This window comes from Rutilus rutilus (genome assembly GCF_951802725.1).
Source record: "Rutilus rutilus genome assembly, chromosome: 6".
In the NCBI taxonomy this organism is placed as follows: domain Eukaryota; kingdom Metazoa; phylum Chordata; class Actinopteri; order Cypriniformes; family Leuciscidae; genus Rutilus; species Rutilus rutilus.
In genome coordinates this window covers 9,302,200-9,318,115 of record NC_140214.1, presented here as the reverse complement: position 1 = coordinate 9,318,115, position 15,916 = coordinate 9,302,200, and the positions used below count along the sequence as shown (strand labels likewise).

General features: G+C 39.1%; 1 protein-coding gene across 3 annotated transcripts in view; it reads left to right on the top strand.

Moving 5' to 3' along the window:
• camsap2b (calmodulin regulated spectrin-associated protein family, member 2b) overlaps positions 1–15,916 on the top strand; it is a 48,498-nt gene that overhangs the window by 30,726 nt on the left and 1,856 nt on the right. Inside the window, exons 6-18 of one of the 3 annotated variants that reach the window (XM_084412545.1) lie at positions 4,147–4,286; positions 6,420–6,510; positions 6,596–6,680; positions 6,768–6,793; positions 7,050–7,119; positions 7,211–7,447; positions 8,007–9,765; positions 12,053–12,189; positions 12,616–12,836; positions 13,470–13,566; positions 13,781–13,846; positions 15,095–15,204; positions 15,691–15,809. In XM_084412545.1, coding sequence (XP_084268671.1) covers positions 4,147–4,286; positions 6,420–6,510; positions 6,596–6,680; positions 6,768–6,793; positions 7,050–7,119; positions 7,211–7,447; positions 8,007–9,765; positions 12,053–12,189; positions 12,616–12,836; positions 13,470–13,566; positions 13,781–13,846; positions 15,095–15,204; positions 15,691–15,809 — 3,158 coding nt within the window. The remainder of the gene's footprint in view (positions 1–4,146; positions 4,287–6,419; positions 6,511–6,595; positions 6,681–6,767; positions 6,794–7,049; positions 7,120–7,210; positions 7,448–8,006; positions 9,766–12,052; positions 12,190–12,615; positions 12,837–13,469; positions 13,567–13,780; positions 13,847–15,094; positions 15,205–15,690; positions 15,810–15,916) is intronic. The other 2 variants (XM_084412547.1, XM_084412546.1) reach the window with 2 other exon arrangements.

The window sequence follows — 15,916 nt, the reverse complement described above, 5'->3', positions numbered from 1 at the left end:
AATAACCACTAGCAGTGCAGCCTTATGGAGGGACTCAGGAAGAGGTAGCAACTCTTAGATGCATGTACCGTCATGTTTAACTTTTACACAAGTTGACAGTTCCCTGAGGTCTTTATAAGACAGCTGTGACATTTTTTGGTCAAATAGTGTTCTATGCTCATCTGTGCAGCCAACGACAGAACAGTTTGCATGTTTTGCTCGAACTTTTGCCATTGTGTTAGAACTGGTTAAGTCATTTATTCACCCTGGTGTTGTTCTATTGCAGGATGCCCTTCTTTCTATTTTGGACCACTAAATAAGAAATAAAATAAAAAATCTCGCTCGTCCATAAAATGGCTGTAAATAGCTTAAAAAAATACACAAATGTATCACAGAATGATCTCATGCCATAATTGCTGTATATTCCAAGTGTTCTGGGGTTATACGATACATTTTGGTAAAACAAAAATTTAAAGGGGTCATATAATGTCATTTTTGTACAAGCTAATATGATTCTTTAGGGTCTAAATAAAAAGTTTGTAATATACTTTAATTAAAAATTCTCATTAGTATTGTAAGAAAACACTCATTTTACCTGGTCAAAAACAGCTCTGTTTTCAGCACGCCGTTTAAGTGCATGTGTCTTTAAATGATAATGAGCTTTGCTCACCCCGCCCCTCTGTTCTGTGCGTACACCGTTTAAAATAATAATACAAAAACCATAACGCGTTGTTCATTATAAACGTGGGATTATGAATTATATTGAGAACGTCGTACATAGAAAACATGCCATAATGTACCCTGAGTGTAAAAATAGCCACATTCATCTTGAAGCGTGCAAGCTATTTGCAAAGATTAATATAAAGATTAATATAAAGGTCAATAAAACGTTACACTCACTTGTTCTTCTGGAGGTGCAGCAGGAACACGAATAGTTGGTACTGATCCTTTTTTCTGGAGCAGCTTCTTAGCAAAAACAGCTTTATACTGACCCTCGTTTGTAAAGCAGTCTCGAGTCTGGTGAAATGATTCGCGCAAACATGACAGCATTGACATTGATCGTGGGGAATATTCCCTTCGAAAACAAACTCAGCCACTGCGTCTTCAGCTGTACGGATTTAGAAACATCATCAATATGACTGCTGTGTTCGTTATTACACCCAAGAACAGAACACCACAATCGTTAGATGCCATTCTGCTCAGCACTCCAGCTATCAACAATGAACGCGCCGGTCGGCGCGTGCTATGATTGACAGCTTGCTCAGGAGGGCGCGAGGGCGGGTCTGTGTTTGAAACGCTGCTGTCAATCAGCCATCGTGGGAGGGGCGTCGATATTGTGACGTCACAATATTGAACAGCTTGATTTGAGACAGGAGGAAACATATAAGAAGATAAAAAAAAAAACACTGGATGGATTTTTATCATTTTATGATGGTTGTGTACAGGCACTGCCAACACACATTTCAGTACAATCAACTTGTAAAAGTGCATGTACCATTATATGACCCCTTTAAAGAGGTGGTTCAGAATTTTCGACATCGGACCTCATTTTCAAGTGAGCCTGGTTGTTATTCATCAGTGGAGACGGAAAATTCATCCAGTCCTTACTTTTGGATAGTTCGCCGGTGCTAGGCTAGCGCGAGGCAACGGTTCACGTTAGCCTGCCATTAAAAACAGTTTTACCCACTCCACAGTACACCAAAAGCAAATAAATTATAACGCCAGACTATTGATGTAAATGCCGGTTGAGAGAATAATGTTGGAAATCAAAGTACTCTTGTATCTCAATTATCGCATTACATTTACAGGAACTAGTTTCCCAGCAGCGGCGGAATTTTACTTTGCTCCGGTTAGTACTGCGCCGAAAAGTAAACACAGAACATAAGCGCACTACAGTCGGTAGCTTACGTCTAGCTAGCTAGTATTAGTAGCAGCATTCTCCAGCGATATCCAACATAATAATAATTATAAGTAATAAGTAATTCTTCGTCTGTGTATTCCGGCTCAAACATATACGGTTCGTTGAATAAAACACATTCCTCGTCTTCATCGTCTCCAAAGTCTGAAACATTGTCATAGCTTTCAAACGTGGCCATAGTCCTATGTAGATACTCTGTTATGGCAACTTTAGTGATGAGTGTCAGCGGCAGGTAAATACACTTGCGTGATTGTTATGTGGACCGTCTCTCTCGGTTTCCTAGGTAACCAAATATAATTCCGCCGCTGCTGTAGACTGCTTATAAATACAGGGAACAAATTATAACTAATGCAATGTGATGAAAGGGTAGTTTGATTTCTAACATTATTCTCTCAACAGACATTTACATCGATAGTCTGGCGTTATAATTTATTTGCTTTTGGTGTACTGTGGAGTGGGTAAAACTGTTTTTAATGGCAGGCTAACGCGTGCACCGTTGACTCGCACTAGCCTAGCACCGGCGAACTATCCAAAAGTAAGGACTGGATGAATTTTTTTGAAAACTGTCTCCACTGATGAATAACAACCAGGCTCACTTGAAAATGAGGTCCGATGTCAAAAATCCTGAACCACCCCTTTAATGTATTATTTAACAAAAAATTATTTTCGGCTGTCCCAGAATAAAGATTGCCATTGTGAACAATCGTGGCGATTTCTGTGGTCGTGGTTCCTAATTGGTGGCCCAATGTCGTACAGTGAGAGAGGTTCAAAGACGGTTGTTGACACGGTCTTGCGACCAAAGATAGCCTGTGATCATTTTCTGACAGTGTCAGAAATTCAGCATGATCATCTCACAGTGTGTTTGCTGCTACGATCTACGTCTACTGACCAACCAATAAAAATGCGACATGAAATCAACGCGACATGGCGCTAAAACTTCTACTCAAGCTCTTTTCCCTTCCTCTTTCGTCGCTTCTTTTTTTTTCAGCACACATAAAATCTACAACAAGTATTATTCATCATGGTCTTTTTTTTTAGCACTGGCGCATGCTGATGACGTTTTATTCTTCTATAGAAACTTGCATCTTAGCCTATGAGTCAATAGTCATCATCAATGTTTTTATCTTATAGGACTGCTGAAATTGTGCTGTCTGTACCAGGCTTAAGGCTAACATATTAATACTAAAAGCTACAAAACTTCAATTTTGATATTGTGGGAACTTTAAAGGGATTGTTTACTTAGAAATGACAATTCTAACACCCTCATTAGCTAATATAACTTTCTGTCATGAAACACAAATGGATACACTTTTAAACGTACTTATGCTACTTTTGCACATACAACAAAAGCATGCAGTGACCAGTGGCTGTCAATATTCAAAAACAAAAAAATTGACAAAATATTAACTAGTTTTTTAAATCCCACTACTCCTTTTTTCTTTTTGATTATTTGTATTGATTGATTCAGTAGAGAAAGGGCAGAAAATTAGAGGATTTGAAATTGCATCACCTGCATTAGGAGTAAGGCTAATCGTGTCATAGCATTTGTGCTAAATACTGTATTAGGCCGTGACATTAAATTGCACTATTAGTAGTAATTCTCTAATGTTGACTTGTAAGTGCCCAACAAGACTACAATATATTTAGACAGTGTGTTCCTTCTGTCTTAATTTTATTTTTCATTGAGAGAGCACAACCCTTCAACAGAGGCCTGTACAGATAAACCTTCAACAAAATACTCTGCCCATAATCTGGCCTCATAGATAAGAGACATACACACACACAAACAACATTATCCATTAAACTTTCTCTGAAGTCCCTCGTGTCAGAAAAAAACAAACATAATTCAGATATTCAGTCAACTGAAAGTCACAGAATCTCTGTCTCTCTAAAATTGTCTTACTGATGCAATGGCAGGGCTTCTACTTAAAATAACCTGTTTGTACATCAAAAGCCTCTTAATTTTATTTGAGATCAATTTGAATAATCTTAACAGAGACTGTTAGGAATGGGAGAGGAGCAGAGCGAGTAGGAGTGTGTGAATGAAAGTTTGAGAGAGAACAGAGGAGCAGTTATTCAAACATAAACACATCCCCACCCCGTGACTCGGAGGATTCTGTTCATTACATCACACATTCTGTTCCTGCCCTCAAAGACTCCATTGGCTTCTACTTGTGTTCCGTCTCCGCCTCCTCAGATTAATTCATAATGTCATTGGCTGTTATGTGGTTTGTTCCCTCCCCATCCAGATATCTGTATCAAAGAAACAATGTCATTGGCTGACAGTCTGTACAATCTCCAGCTGATCCAGGAGTTCTGCAGGGAAAACCTCAGCAACTGCTGTCACTTCACCCTGGAGGATATGCTGTACGCCTCCAGCACCATCAAGGTAAAGCCTGACATCTACGTGCAGCACTTCTTCACTTCACTTCACTTCACTTCACTTCACTTCACTTCACTTCACTTCACTTCTCTTTACTGATACCATTTTACTGAAAGATTGATTGATAGATTTATTTAGATCGATAGATCATCTTGACATGTTTTGATGGATTGCTGTACTGATTTTTTCACATCTCTTGCATTTGTTTTTGTACATATTTAATGTTACATCACTATTACTGTTTAACATACTAAGAGGTATTGATTTGAACAAACCCCTAACTCTAAATTTGAAACTTCTTGGCGCGCACCATTTATTCTACAGACATGAACCTCAAATTGTGTGGCTTATTGAGGAGATCTGTGCTTTCTTAAAGTGATAGTTCACTCAAAAATGTTGTCATCATTTACTTATCCTTATTTCATTCCAAACCTGTATGACTTTCTTTCTTCTGTGAAACAAAGATATTTTGAGAAATGTCTCCGTGTTGTTGTTGTTGTTGTTGTTGTTTTGTCCACTGGAAGTCAGTGGTCACCAAAACTTAATGGTTACCGACATTCTTCAAAATATCTTCTTTTGTATTCCACAAAAGAAAGAAAGTCATACAGGTTTGGAGCAACATGGGGATAAGTAAATGATGACAGTTTTAATTTTTGGGTGACTATGATGGTGTGTTGCGTGACAATTTAGTTTTGTGTGCTAATTTTATACCACCACATTACTGAAGACAATAATATGTTAGCTGACTAACCAGTGGAAAATTGTATTGCTTGTTTTTCCTTTTATGATGTAGTATCTGAAGTTGCTCAGATGTTTCAACAATGAGTAGGATGCGTGTTTCCCATTTGGTTCAGTGTTGCAAACTTTATATGGTTTCTAGGATACGGAATCTGGCCACTTTCTGTGGTGATTTTCCACTGAATATCCTTTTTTAGTTTGAGACCATGAATGAGTGATCACTGAAGTATTACAGGGGATTTCAGCAGGGCTGATGCAGGATGGGAAAAACGACCATTACCGTTTTAAATCTGACCGTTTGGAATGACTGAGTCATAGTTTGTGAGTGGGAGAGCGCTGCCATGTGGATCGCCTCAGACAGTTATGTTAGTGAAGCAGTTTGTCTAGATAAACACACTCCATGTGTAGCCTTTACCTCACATAGCCACCATCATGACACCAGCCAGTTAAAAGTTTTGAGCAAAATGTGTTACATTTTCCAAACCGGCAGCCGTGGATTTGCCGTTATGTCAGATAAGTCTGTGGTCGGTTAAAATGCTTGTCGGCTGTTTCAGCCAATCACATACTCTCCAGTAAAACAAAGGTACATCTGATTTCTTTGGTCATTTAGGCCTTAAATGTTGTGATTACACTAAATGAGGCCTTTTTCACGAGGCTAACAGCCTTTAACTGTGCATAAATAAATGTGTCTGGACTGAATAAATCTGCAGAGAGTTCTGGGTCTGTTCTGTTCGTGTCAGGCTGCCCCGGTTGCTTTGTTCCTCTTTTTGCGCTGAAAAGAGACTCTTCTCATGGCTGCTGTGCTGTTTCTTTCAATAAATACACTCTAATAGACTATACATTATTTAAAGTGCATTTTGCACAGTTATTATAGTATTTCAGAAACTTGCACAATTCTGTTTCCTTCACAACAGAATGTGTTGATGTCAGATGAATACATCATCACATGACCCTCTAAATTGATGCATCATTTACACAAACCTGGATTAAAGAAAGCTTTTTTTCTGAATTAATAGCTGGGCGCCATTTGTTGAACTCAATATGCAAAGTAAAAAGATCATGGGACAATGTTTTTACATTTTTGAAATAGAGGACAATATATGTTGTATACCCATAGTAAGCAGTATGCTATAATTTCATTTTGAATACACTAGTCATGAAGTTAGTAAAGGTCTGTAAAGGCTCAATCTCTATCCAAAGGAGAACAGTGGCACCTTGTGGTTACAGAACAACATTATATGAGCAGCACTTCACACACACATCAGACCCTTCATTTCTTTCTTTTTGCAAGATTCAAGAGATTGTCCAAAATTCATCCATGTAGGTATCTTCAGTTCTCCTCTTTCTTTGAGCTGTATCTTTTTCTCCTTATTAATATTAACATCTGTTTATTTGTTTCAGAGTAACTACCTTGTGTTTATGGCAGAGCTATTCTGGTGGTGTGAAGTTGTGAAACCATCTTTTGTTCAGCCCCGCACAGTCAATACCAAAGGTAAGGTCCCTCTCATCGGGTGTTATGTTTGGTGATCATGCTATGTATTTGGTTAACACTAAGTTTCATATATTTTCTTTTTTAGCTTTTGACCCATCCCAGTCCAATAATCTGGCTCCCATAACCAAACAAAAACTGATCCAAAGACCAGGCAGTCCAGAGCAGTCTAGGTTTGTCTTTAATACAATGCAAGTTCGAGGTTTTATTTATCATGATTTTGTGCAAGAATATATATTTTAAACAATTTCGTCCTATAGGTCACAACCTGAAAATGACAATTCAGGTAAGACTTTAAAAAATGTGTCATTCCTTCATAAAACTAAAAAGAGATTTTGCTTTCCTCTTTAGTTGTATGTGTATACTGTAGCTCAACTGGTAAAACATGGCTCTAGCAATAGGTTCCATTCACAGCGATCACACACATACTGATACAATTTTTAGCTTGAATGCATGGAATAAAAGTAAATAAAGCTTTTATTTCGTTGTAAACATTTACTTGCTGTTGTAGGAAAGTAAATGGGTATTTCTTTCTTTTACAGCAGTTATCAGGCAGTCATCATCCATGTCATATGTGGACGGATGTGTGGGGACATGGCCAAAAGAGAAACGGTCTGCGCCCTATACTAACTCTCTATCCCTTTCACTCTCTTACTCTTGTCTTTACATGCTCCAGATATATAATCCTTTGTCTTCACCTCAGGTCTTCAGCTCATGGGATATCATTTGAGATTCCACTCGATGACAGCTCGAGTTCATCTTCAAGACGTGGACTGAACCGATCGGCAAGCACAGAAGGTTTGTGTTTTAAAGTCCACCATGCCACCCGAGGAATGCGGAGGAACCTTTCGTTCCAGCCCGTTAACGGGAACGCCAACAGCAAAATACATGAGGAGGATGATGAGAAATCCAGCAGACATCATCTGGGAAACTACACTGGGTACATCATTCATTTTTATTTATTTGTTTGTTATTTTTTCTTTGCCCTTTATGTAGCATTTACTCACCCTGATGTTGTTTCACCCTTATGACTTTTAATTCATGAACTCAAAAAGAGAGGTTTAGGTGAATGTAAAATAAATGTGAACAGGGATGGATGTTGGATGCTCATGTCTCATATCCTCAAATGTCTTCAGAAGACATGAAATATATTGTGTTTCATTTAACAATAGTCATTTGAGCTACTTTTATGGTGCCTTTTTTGTCATCATGTGTTTTCTAAAAATTCTATTAAACTTCTACTTAGAAGAAAGAAAGTCATAAGGGAGAGAAATAATGACATCAACATTTAACCATCAACATTTTTACTTATATACTTTTACTTATCTATTCCTTTAATGATATTAATCTTGAAAAAAGATTGTTACATTTTTATGGTCAACAATAAACATAAAAGAAATGTTAGTTTTATTATGTTCAGTGTCAAGCTGTTTTATTTTGAAGTAAGTTATCTAAATCTTGAGAGTTCACTATAATTGAATGAATATCCCATGTTTCAGGTACTCAAATGGCGTGTCAGCAGATAACCTCAGCCCTTCGTATGACCCTCAGCCCAACACTCCTAGTATAGAAGAAGCCCTGAAGATCATCCATGACTCTGAACAACCCCACAGCAGCTTGCAGCCCCCATCTGGAGACAGCGCCTTTTTCCTGCACAACCCATCTTCCCACAACTCCGGCACTGACTCAAATGATTCCGAGGACTCGCTTTCCAAGGTCAGAGCAGATGATGCGGACCTAAATTCCACCTCTACTGACATGGACACTGGAATCCATGTCCGTACCGAGGACATCCAGGATGGACAGGATGAGGATTCGTCCCTGAAGGACTACTCGGACATGGACCAGGACCATGAAGCTCGTTCCTGTCCACTTCCGGAGACTGTCGGCAGCCCGTGCCCAAGCCTTTTGGGAATGCGTTCCCTGGCCACCAGCATGGCCTCCTCGTTGGGTTCTGCAGTTCGCATGACCAGCTTCGCTGAACAGAAATTCCGTAAACTGAACCACGGCGATGGCCGTAGCAGCAGTAGCGGCGGTAACACGCCTGAGAGTGGCGAGCTGAACGTCTCAACCCCAGGAGCGACAGGAACGGTTCGCTCGATTACTCCTGACGCACGCAGCCCTGCTCGCATCACCTCCCCTCGTGATCCCTCACAACTGTTGGCGTCGGAGATGGTGCAGTTGAAGATGAAGCTGGAAGAGAAACGCAGAGCCATTGAGGCGCAGAAGAAGAAAGTCGAAGCGGCTTTCACGCGTCACCGGCAGCGCATGGGCAGGACCGCCTTCCTCAACGTGGTCAGGCGTAAAGGAGTTGTGTCGCCACTAGGGGGTGACAGCAAAGGACCAGATGGTCAGGAAAAAGAGATCAGCGACTCTCAACCTCTGAAGACACCCTTGAATTTGAATGACTCCAATTCCAGATTGGAGAGATGTCGACCAGATGGTGCCCCACCGAAATCACCCCTGGAGGAAGCAGCCGTGGAGGTGGACTTGGCAGAGTACAATCGATCCATCGAGCGCCTGAACACATCTTTGAGCTTCCTACAGTCGGAGATGCAGCGTTTGGCACAGCAGCAGGAACGCATCATGCAGATGCGCGATCACCAGAGTTGGGTGATTTCGCCGCCAGACCCGGCGCCACGCAAACAGCTGCGTGAGTTGCGCAGCAGCAGTGTGGTTGGCCGAGGTTCGGTGGGGTCGCTCTCCCCCATTTTGTCATCCACCGGCTCGCCACGCACATCACACCGTTCGCCCTCTATGATCAAAAGGAAGTCCGCATCTTTCCATGCAAGGACGCCACGAACGCCAAGGCCCAACGACCTGAAGGTGACGCCCTTCAGCCGCATGCTCAACACGCAGCAGTCGGTGGACAGCCTGCCTCGACTTAGACGTTTCTTGCCCAGCCAGATGCAGACCAGCTCATTTGCATACTTAGGACATGACGAGGGACCTTCAAGTGAGGACGCACAAAAAATTGCTGCAAATCCACAGACTGCTCAAGGTGACGCAAAGCAGGAAGAAGGAAAACATGATAGAAACATGAATGCGCCAACATCTGAGGTTCTGTCTCAGCCGACAATGGACCGTTCGACGGAAACGACAAGTGGGAACATAAATGAAGAAGAGTCGCAAAAGAAGAAGGATCTGATTGAGGTTCCTCTCTCTATTCTAAAGCCTCTAGATGGGTATGACCTGGAGAGCAGCAAAGAAACAGAGACTGGACCAGACCAGAAGATGTGCTGTGGGTTCTTCTACAAGGTGAGACTTAGATATTTACATACAAAGTAGGGAGAGCAGAAAGAACACACATATAGAGAAAAGCTGCCTAAATAACTGAAGCTCAAAGTATACTTCAGTTTTGGCCCAAATACTTTGCGTATACGTACTGCCAAACGCACATTTCTGATTTCACATTTCATGCTAGCTAAAATTTGACCATTCACGTACAGTATGCACATACTATGCTGATACTGAAATTGTCACTGTACTCATACCCTACGCTTAAAAATTAGGGATGTTCCGATCAAGCTTTTTGCATCCAATCCGATCCGAGTAATTGAATATTGAGTATCAGATACAGAGTCCTGATCCGATACTTGTGTTTTCCTAGTGCTTGGTGCCCACTTAAAAGTACATTAAATTTATTAAAATCAATCCAATGTATACAGGGATGTGCAGAGTTTCTTAGGGGCTCAAATGTAAAATGGGGCATCCTTTTTATATTTTAATTACAATATAACAATTATTACAGTAATATATACTGTATATATATATATATATATATACTGTACAAGGACATTGGTAGATGTAAACATCTGATGTAAACAGACTGTGTGGTCAATTATAAAATATGTTACTACTTATATAAACTTCTTGTATTTTATATGTACAATAAGCAGAATAATTGCAACAAAAAGAAAAATAAGTGGATTTAAGGTTTAGAAAGCATGAAGCTTGCGGTGTCAGAATGCATGTCTGTCAGTCAAGTCCGAGGCTGGACGCAACCCTTAGCTTTAGAGTGATTTGTTACAAAAGTGCGCATCAGATATGCTAAACACGGAAAGTCGAACATGCGCGTGTGACACGCTAGAACAGACCTCATTTGTTCTCGAGCATCAAGCAAACACATTCTAGCTTCTTTTTTGCCTTTAATGGCGGTTGGCAAACCCAATTGAAGGTGCATACCGCCACCTACTGTGCATGACAGCTGACATAAAATGAAGGATCAGGCTAAGGAAAGCCAATACCAATCAATACAAAAAACAATAACGATCCTTGAGATAGGCTTGGGACATCCCTAGTAAAAACCAATGTATACATTAGGCTTGAGATATGTCAAAGGAATGAGAATATACAGATAATTCATTAATTTATTTATATATTTATTTTTTCTCTTAAGGTACTTTCATTTTGATTGACAAGCGTGACTGATGCAGTGTGAGCAGAGAGAATGTGTATGTTATTTCTGCTCGCCTTTACCAGGAATGGACTTTTTTAGAACATTTTCAGTACATTCGAGGTAGATAGATGCAAGTGCCGTGATGTGTCAACACTTTGAAAACAATACCAAAGGTTCAAAAGTGAGGTGAGCAATGGAATGCATTTTGCTGCCTTCTCCTGCATCATCATTACCAAGCAACAGGGGTAAACAGCTGCAGCTTTGATGATGCAAATGCACCACGGTTCAGACCAAATAATAGACCCATTTCACATTTCAGGGGTTCGCAGAAGCGGAAGTCGTCATAGTTGGGTAAACTTCTATAATAGTGAACACGAGACGACGGCAAATATAATTTTTGTATTCCCAATTTCTCCAATAGCAGACTTTCCAAAAGACAGGAAAAAATATAGAGAGACTGATTACATTGGTTAGAGGAGAGAAAGATATCATATTTGCCGTCACTCCCTCAGGCGTTGTATTATAAACACCCTTAACTGCCTAAGTAATATAGAACAAAGTACAGCATTATAAACTTGTGTTCATTTAAAAAAATATATATATATATATAAAAATCTTAACTCGATTTGCGATGTTGATAACTCTTGTCATCACAGTCTGTGAAAAGGGTCCATATAATGTGTAGCCTATATATTGATATAAATCAGGGGTGCCCAATCCTGCTCCTGCCGATCGACTTTCCTGCACAGTTCATCTCCAACCCTAATCAAACACACCTGAAGCAACCAATTAAGGTCTTCAGGATCACTTGAAAATTAAAGGCAGGTGTGTTTGATTAGGGTTGGAGATGAACTGTGCAGGAAAGTCGATCGGTAGGAGTAGGATTGGGCACCCCTGATATAAATGGTTGTGACAGCCTATGTTTCTCTGTTCAGGAGCTTCAACAAGTGTCTTTGTTATTCTTTTTAATTAATCTCAAGTAAACACTTCATTGAACTGAACATTTTGTGTTTTAAAAATGTGTTGTTTTTTTTCTTCATGAAGCACATCACAATGTTCTGTGAGAGACATTGTCTCATCCAGCCAGCTGCACATGAGCTTCTGTGTCAGACTGGATAATTGTTTGTTTGTGTTGCTGTGACTCAGGACGACCTGAAGGGAGAGGAGGATGTTGCACAGAAGAAAGCAGCTCTGATGGAGAAAAGGCTGCGGAGGGAGAAAGAGATGCAGATGAAGAAACAGCAACAGGAGGCCGAGATAGAACAGAAGAAAGAAGCAGCACGGTACGAACAACACCACAAACAACACAACACAATAATGATCACAGAAAACAAAGCCACACAATCAAAGACAGCACAACTAATTCAACATGTCATGTTCACAGAAATCCATATACACTAGAGTTATTTAAAATACAATAAAAATTATAGTTGTAACTATTCAAAATATTATATATAACTAAAAAACTTATATATAGCTAAAATGGCACAAAAGGTTTTTTTTGGGGGGGAACTATTTTTTTCATTTACATGCAGCAGTATAACAATACGTAGTAATATAATGTAATAATTACCTATATTTTTTACTAAAACTCCATGCAACATTCACCTGTTTTACTTCTGTATTTAAATTAATCTTAAATGGTTTGTAAAAGTCATTATATTTGTAGACTTGCTCGAAATGCACGAAATCTCTGCTTCCTTGATCAGATTGAAAGCGGAAGAGGATCTTGTGAAGAAGGAAGAAGAGAAGGCAAGACGAGAGTTCATAAGAAATGAATATATGAGGAAGAAGCAGCTGAAACTGATGGATGACATGGACAGTGTCGTTAAGCCCCGCCCCCCTGGTGTCAAGCAAAAGAAGCCACGCCCCAAATCTATGCACAGAGACATCATGGAGTCTCCGAAACCTCCAGCACGGACAGCCACAGGTACGATGGGAAATCAGTGTTGCTGTGACAGAGCCGCAGCAGTTAAACTTTATAGAGATATGAACCTAAGCATGGCTTACTTTTTGTCTCTGCTTATTAAACTTCAATATATTAATTGAATCATTTAAAATAATTTGAAAGAAATATTCTAATTATATTTATAATATCAAGAATATTATATCTATATTTAAAATTTAGTATAAAATATTTATATTTTTAAAATATAAAAAATTATTAATTCTGATTATTTTATATTATTAACAATTAATAATATATCTATATTCTTAATTATTTCATAAAATATATATATATTAATAATATTAAACATTTCTAACTATTTTATATTAATAATATTAATAATTATTAATATATTTTTATTTTTTATAAAGTATAATATATGTGATTTTAATACGATTATTAAATGAATTCTATTTTATTTGTTAAAATATTATTCATTAATAATATACCTATGTTTTTTATTTTGTAATCATATATTTATATTTTTAATTATATTAAAATTCCACATTTAATTTGCTGTTGTGATATCTAAAGAGCTTTTGAAACTGGCTTCTAAAAGAAAATGTATGCAAATTATGTGTATGCATATGCAAATATGTGTATTTGTGTGTCCAGGGTCAAGGCCTCGTGGATATTCCGTGTCCAGCTTATCACTCGCCTCCCTTAACTTGGCAGACAATGAGAGCGTCCAATCAGATAAGAGGACATCTAGGTGAGACCATGTCCAATTCACCATTACCTTCCCCGTAAAAGATCATTCAAAAGCAGAGAAAATAATGAGTTATTATCGTGATCACAAACGGCACGCTCTTGTGTTAATCAACACTGACACACATCTCTATTGCTGTGAGACGGGTCGTGTTCATAACCTTCTGTCCTCCCTCTGTCTTTGGTATCTCTGTCTTTTCTCTGTGCTGGTTGCTCAGAGGCAGCAGACTGTCTCCTGGCAATCTGTGTTTCTTTCTGAGCTCCCCTAAAGGGAGAAAGGGAAGGTCAGTTTGCAGACAACATCACAAACATGCCATTACCTCACAGTGCTGACGGTCATTTCAGCTTGGGCGCTGAACAAACTCATTCGCTTGGACAGATCAGTTCACTGGTTCATCAGCATATTGGTGGAACATAATAAACGGTTATAAAATTATCATCTTTGAATCATATATGTTATAGAACAATCAATATTTTTAGTTTACTTGATTTTCTTGTGATTCTCATGTTTCTTTGCAATGGTGTTTATTTATCAGCTACTTTATCATTGCAGCAACAGAAAAATGGCTCATCTTTTAAGCAATTGGTTATTAGACTCAGACCCTGTTTACGCCATGGTATTAAGATGCTGTTTGGTCGATCGGATCACAAGTAGTCGAGGGAGACACATTCCCGTTTAACCTGGTATTTCTTTTGTCCACTTTTAACCATTTCTTCGAGGGGAGGGTCTATGGGCGGGTGTATATTTTTTTCAGATCTTTCATTTAATGCACAAAATAAGCTCAAGCAATTTACACATGAACGCGAAAGGAGACTACGGAAAAACATACGGATAGCAGCAGCTTTCGTTTCTGCTCTGACAGCCGCAAGTCCACTTTTGTGGCTGTTTGAATGCATCCATTCGACCACATGAACGTTTTTTAACACTACGAAAGCAATCCGTTCAAATGTGTTTTCGACCGCCTCTGGAAGTGGTTGAAAGTGAACAAGCTCAAAGCATTTAAGACCCCGTTTACACCTGTACTTACAGTGGTGTCGTCCACTTGTGATCCGACCAAAGTGCATCTGAATACCAGATGTAAACAGGTCTTCAGTGTAGCATTGTGTATTAACCAGGTGCAATGTCATAAGGCAACAAGTGAGACTGTAAATTCTGTCTCCTCCATGTTAGTTTCTATCCAATCCTGCCGCAACCGAAAAAATTACAAGCAACATGTATTTGTCTATCCATTTAGTTGACATCTCAGTGCAACAGAAGCATGCTCAGCATCACTGTATGAAAACATCACATATGTTCTGATTGGCTATGACTTCTATGACAAGTCGTGCATCATTTTTGCTTTCACTTTGGGCTTTATTAGTCGTCGGAAACTTGCACCTAGTTAGAACGTAGTGCAATGAGTAGCATATCTCTGCTGCATCCATGCTTCGCTTCTGTGATTTTCCAGCCTTCAATAAGGGCCCACCTGTTAAATTAGTACTCAGCCTTTATTAAAGAGATGTTTTCAGTGTTTATATTCGTTTATTCTCAGGCCGGAGTCTGCAGAGGGCTTTTTGTCACCGTGTCCATCAGTAAGTGGAAACGGGGAGAACTGGGAGCTCGAATCAACATCATCTGCAGCATCTAACACAGAATACACAGGTGGGCCGGTGACATGACAGTCCTGCAGTTTCACATTCTATATTCCAAAACTATTTCAACTTTTTTCATTATTATGCATGCATGCACTTACTTACATACTACACCACTGTTGAAAACTTCATTACTGATCCTAAAGTTTTGAACAGTATATATAGTGTTTGTACATTTTTAAATTCATTTGTTTTAACTTAATTTGTCTTTAATGAACTGCAAAAACAAACGATTTACCGATTTAAAATGTTTGAATAATAAAATTTAAACACATTTTCATGCAGAAGAAAGAACGTGTTTACTGTATTTTATCAGCTACAAACAGATTTTATGCTGTAATATACCATTTACTCCAACATTAAACTGAACACACTGAACTTTGGCATTTAAAATGGATGGAATTACATATATAAATGTACTGACCCTTATAAATGGCATAACTTTGACCCTCAACAGTAGTCACTTCCTCTAATTCTGATTTCTCTTCCTCTCTAGGGCCAAAGTTGTACAAGGAGCCCAGTGCTAAATCAAACAAATACATCATCCAGAACGCACTGGCTCACTGCTGCCTCGCGGGCCGCGTCAATGAAGGACAGAAGAACAAAATCCTGGAGGTGAGGGGAAAAATGTTACAAAAAATTGCTGTAGAAAATATTTATTTCTATCTGCGTTTTGATCTGCGTGCATTTTAATGCTAATCTAAAAACTGTAATCTTTTGAG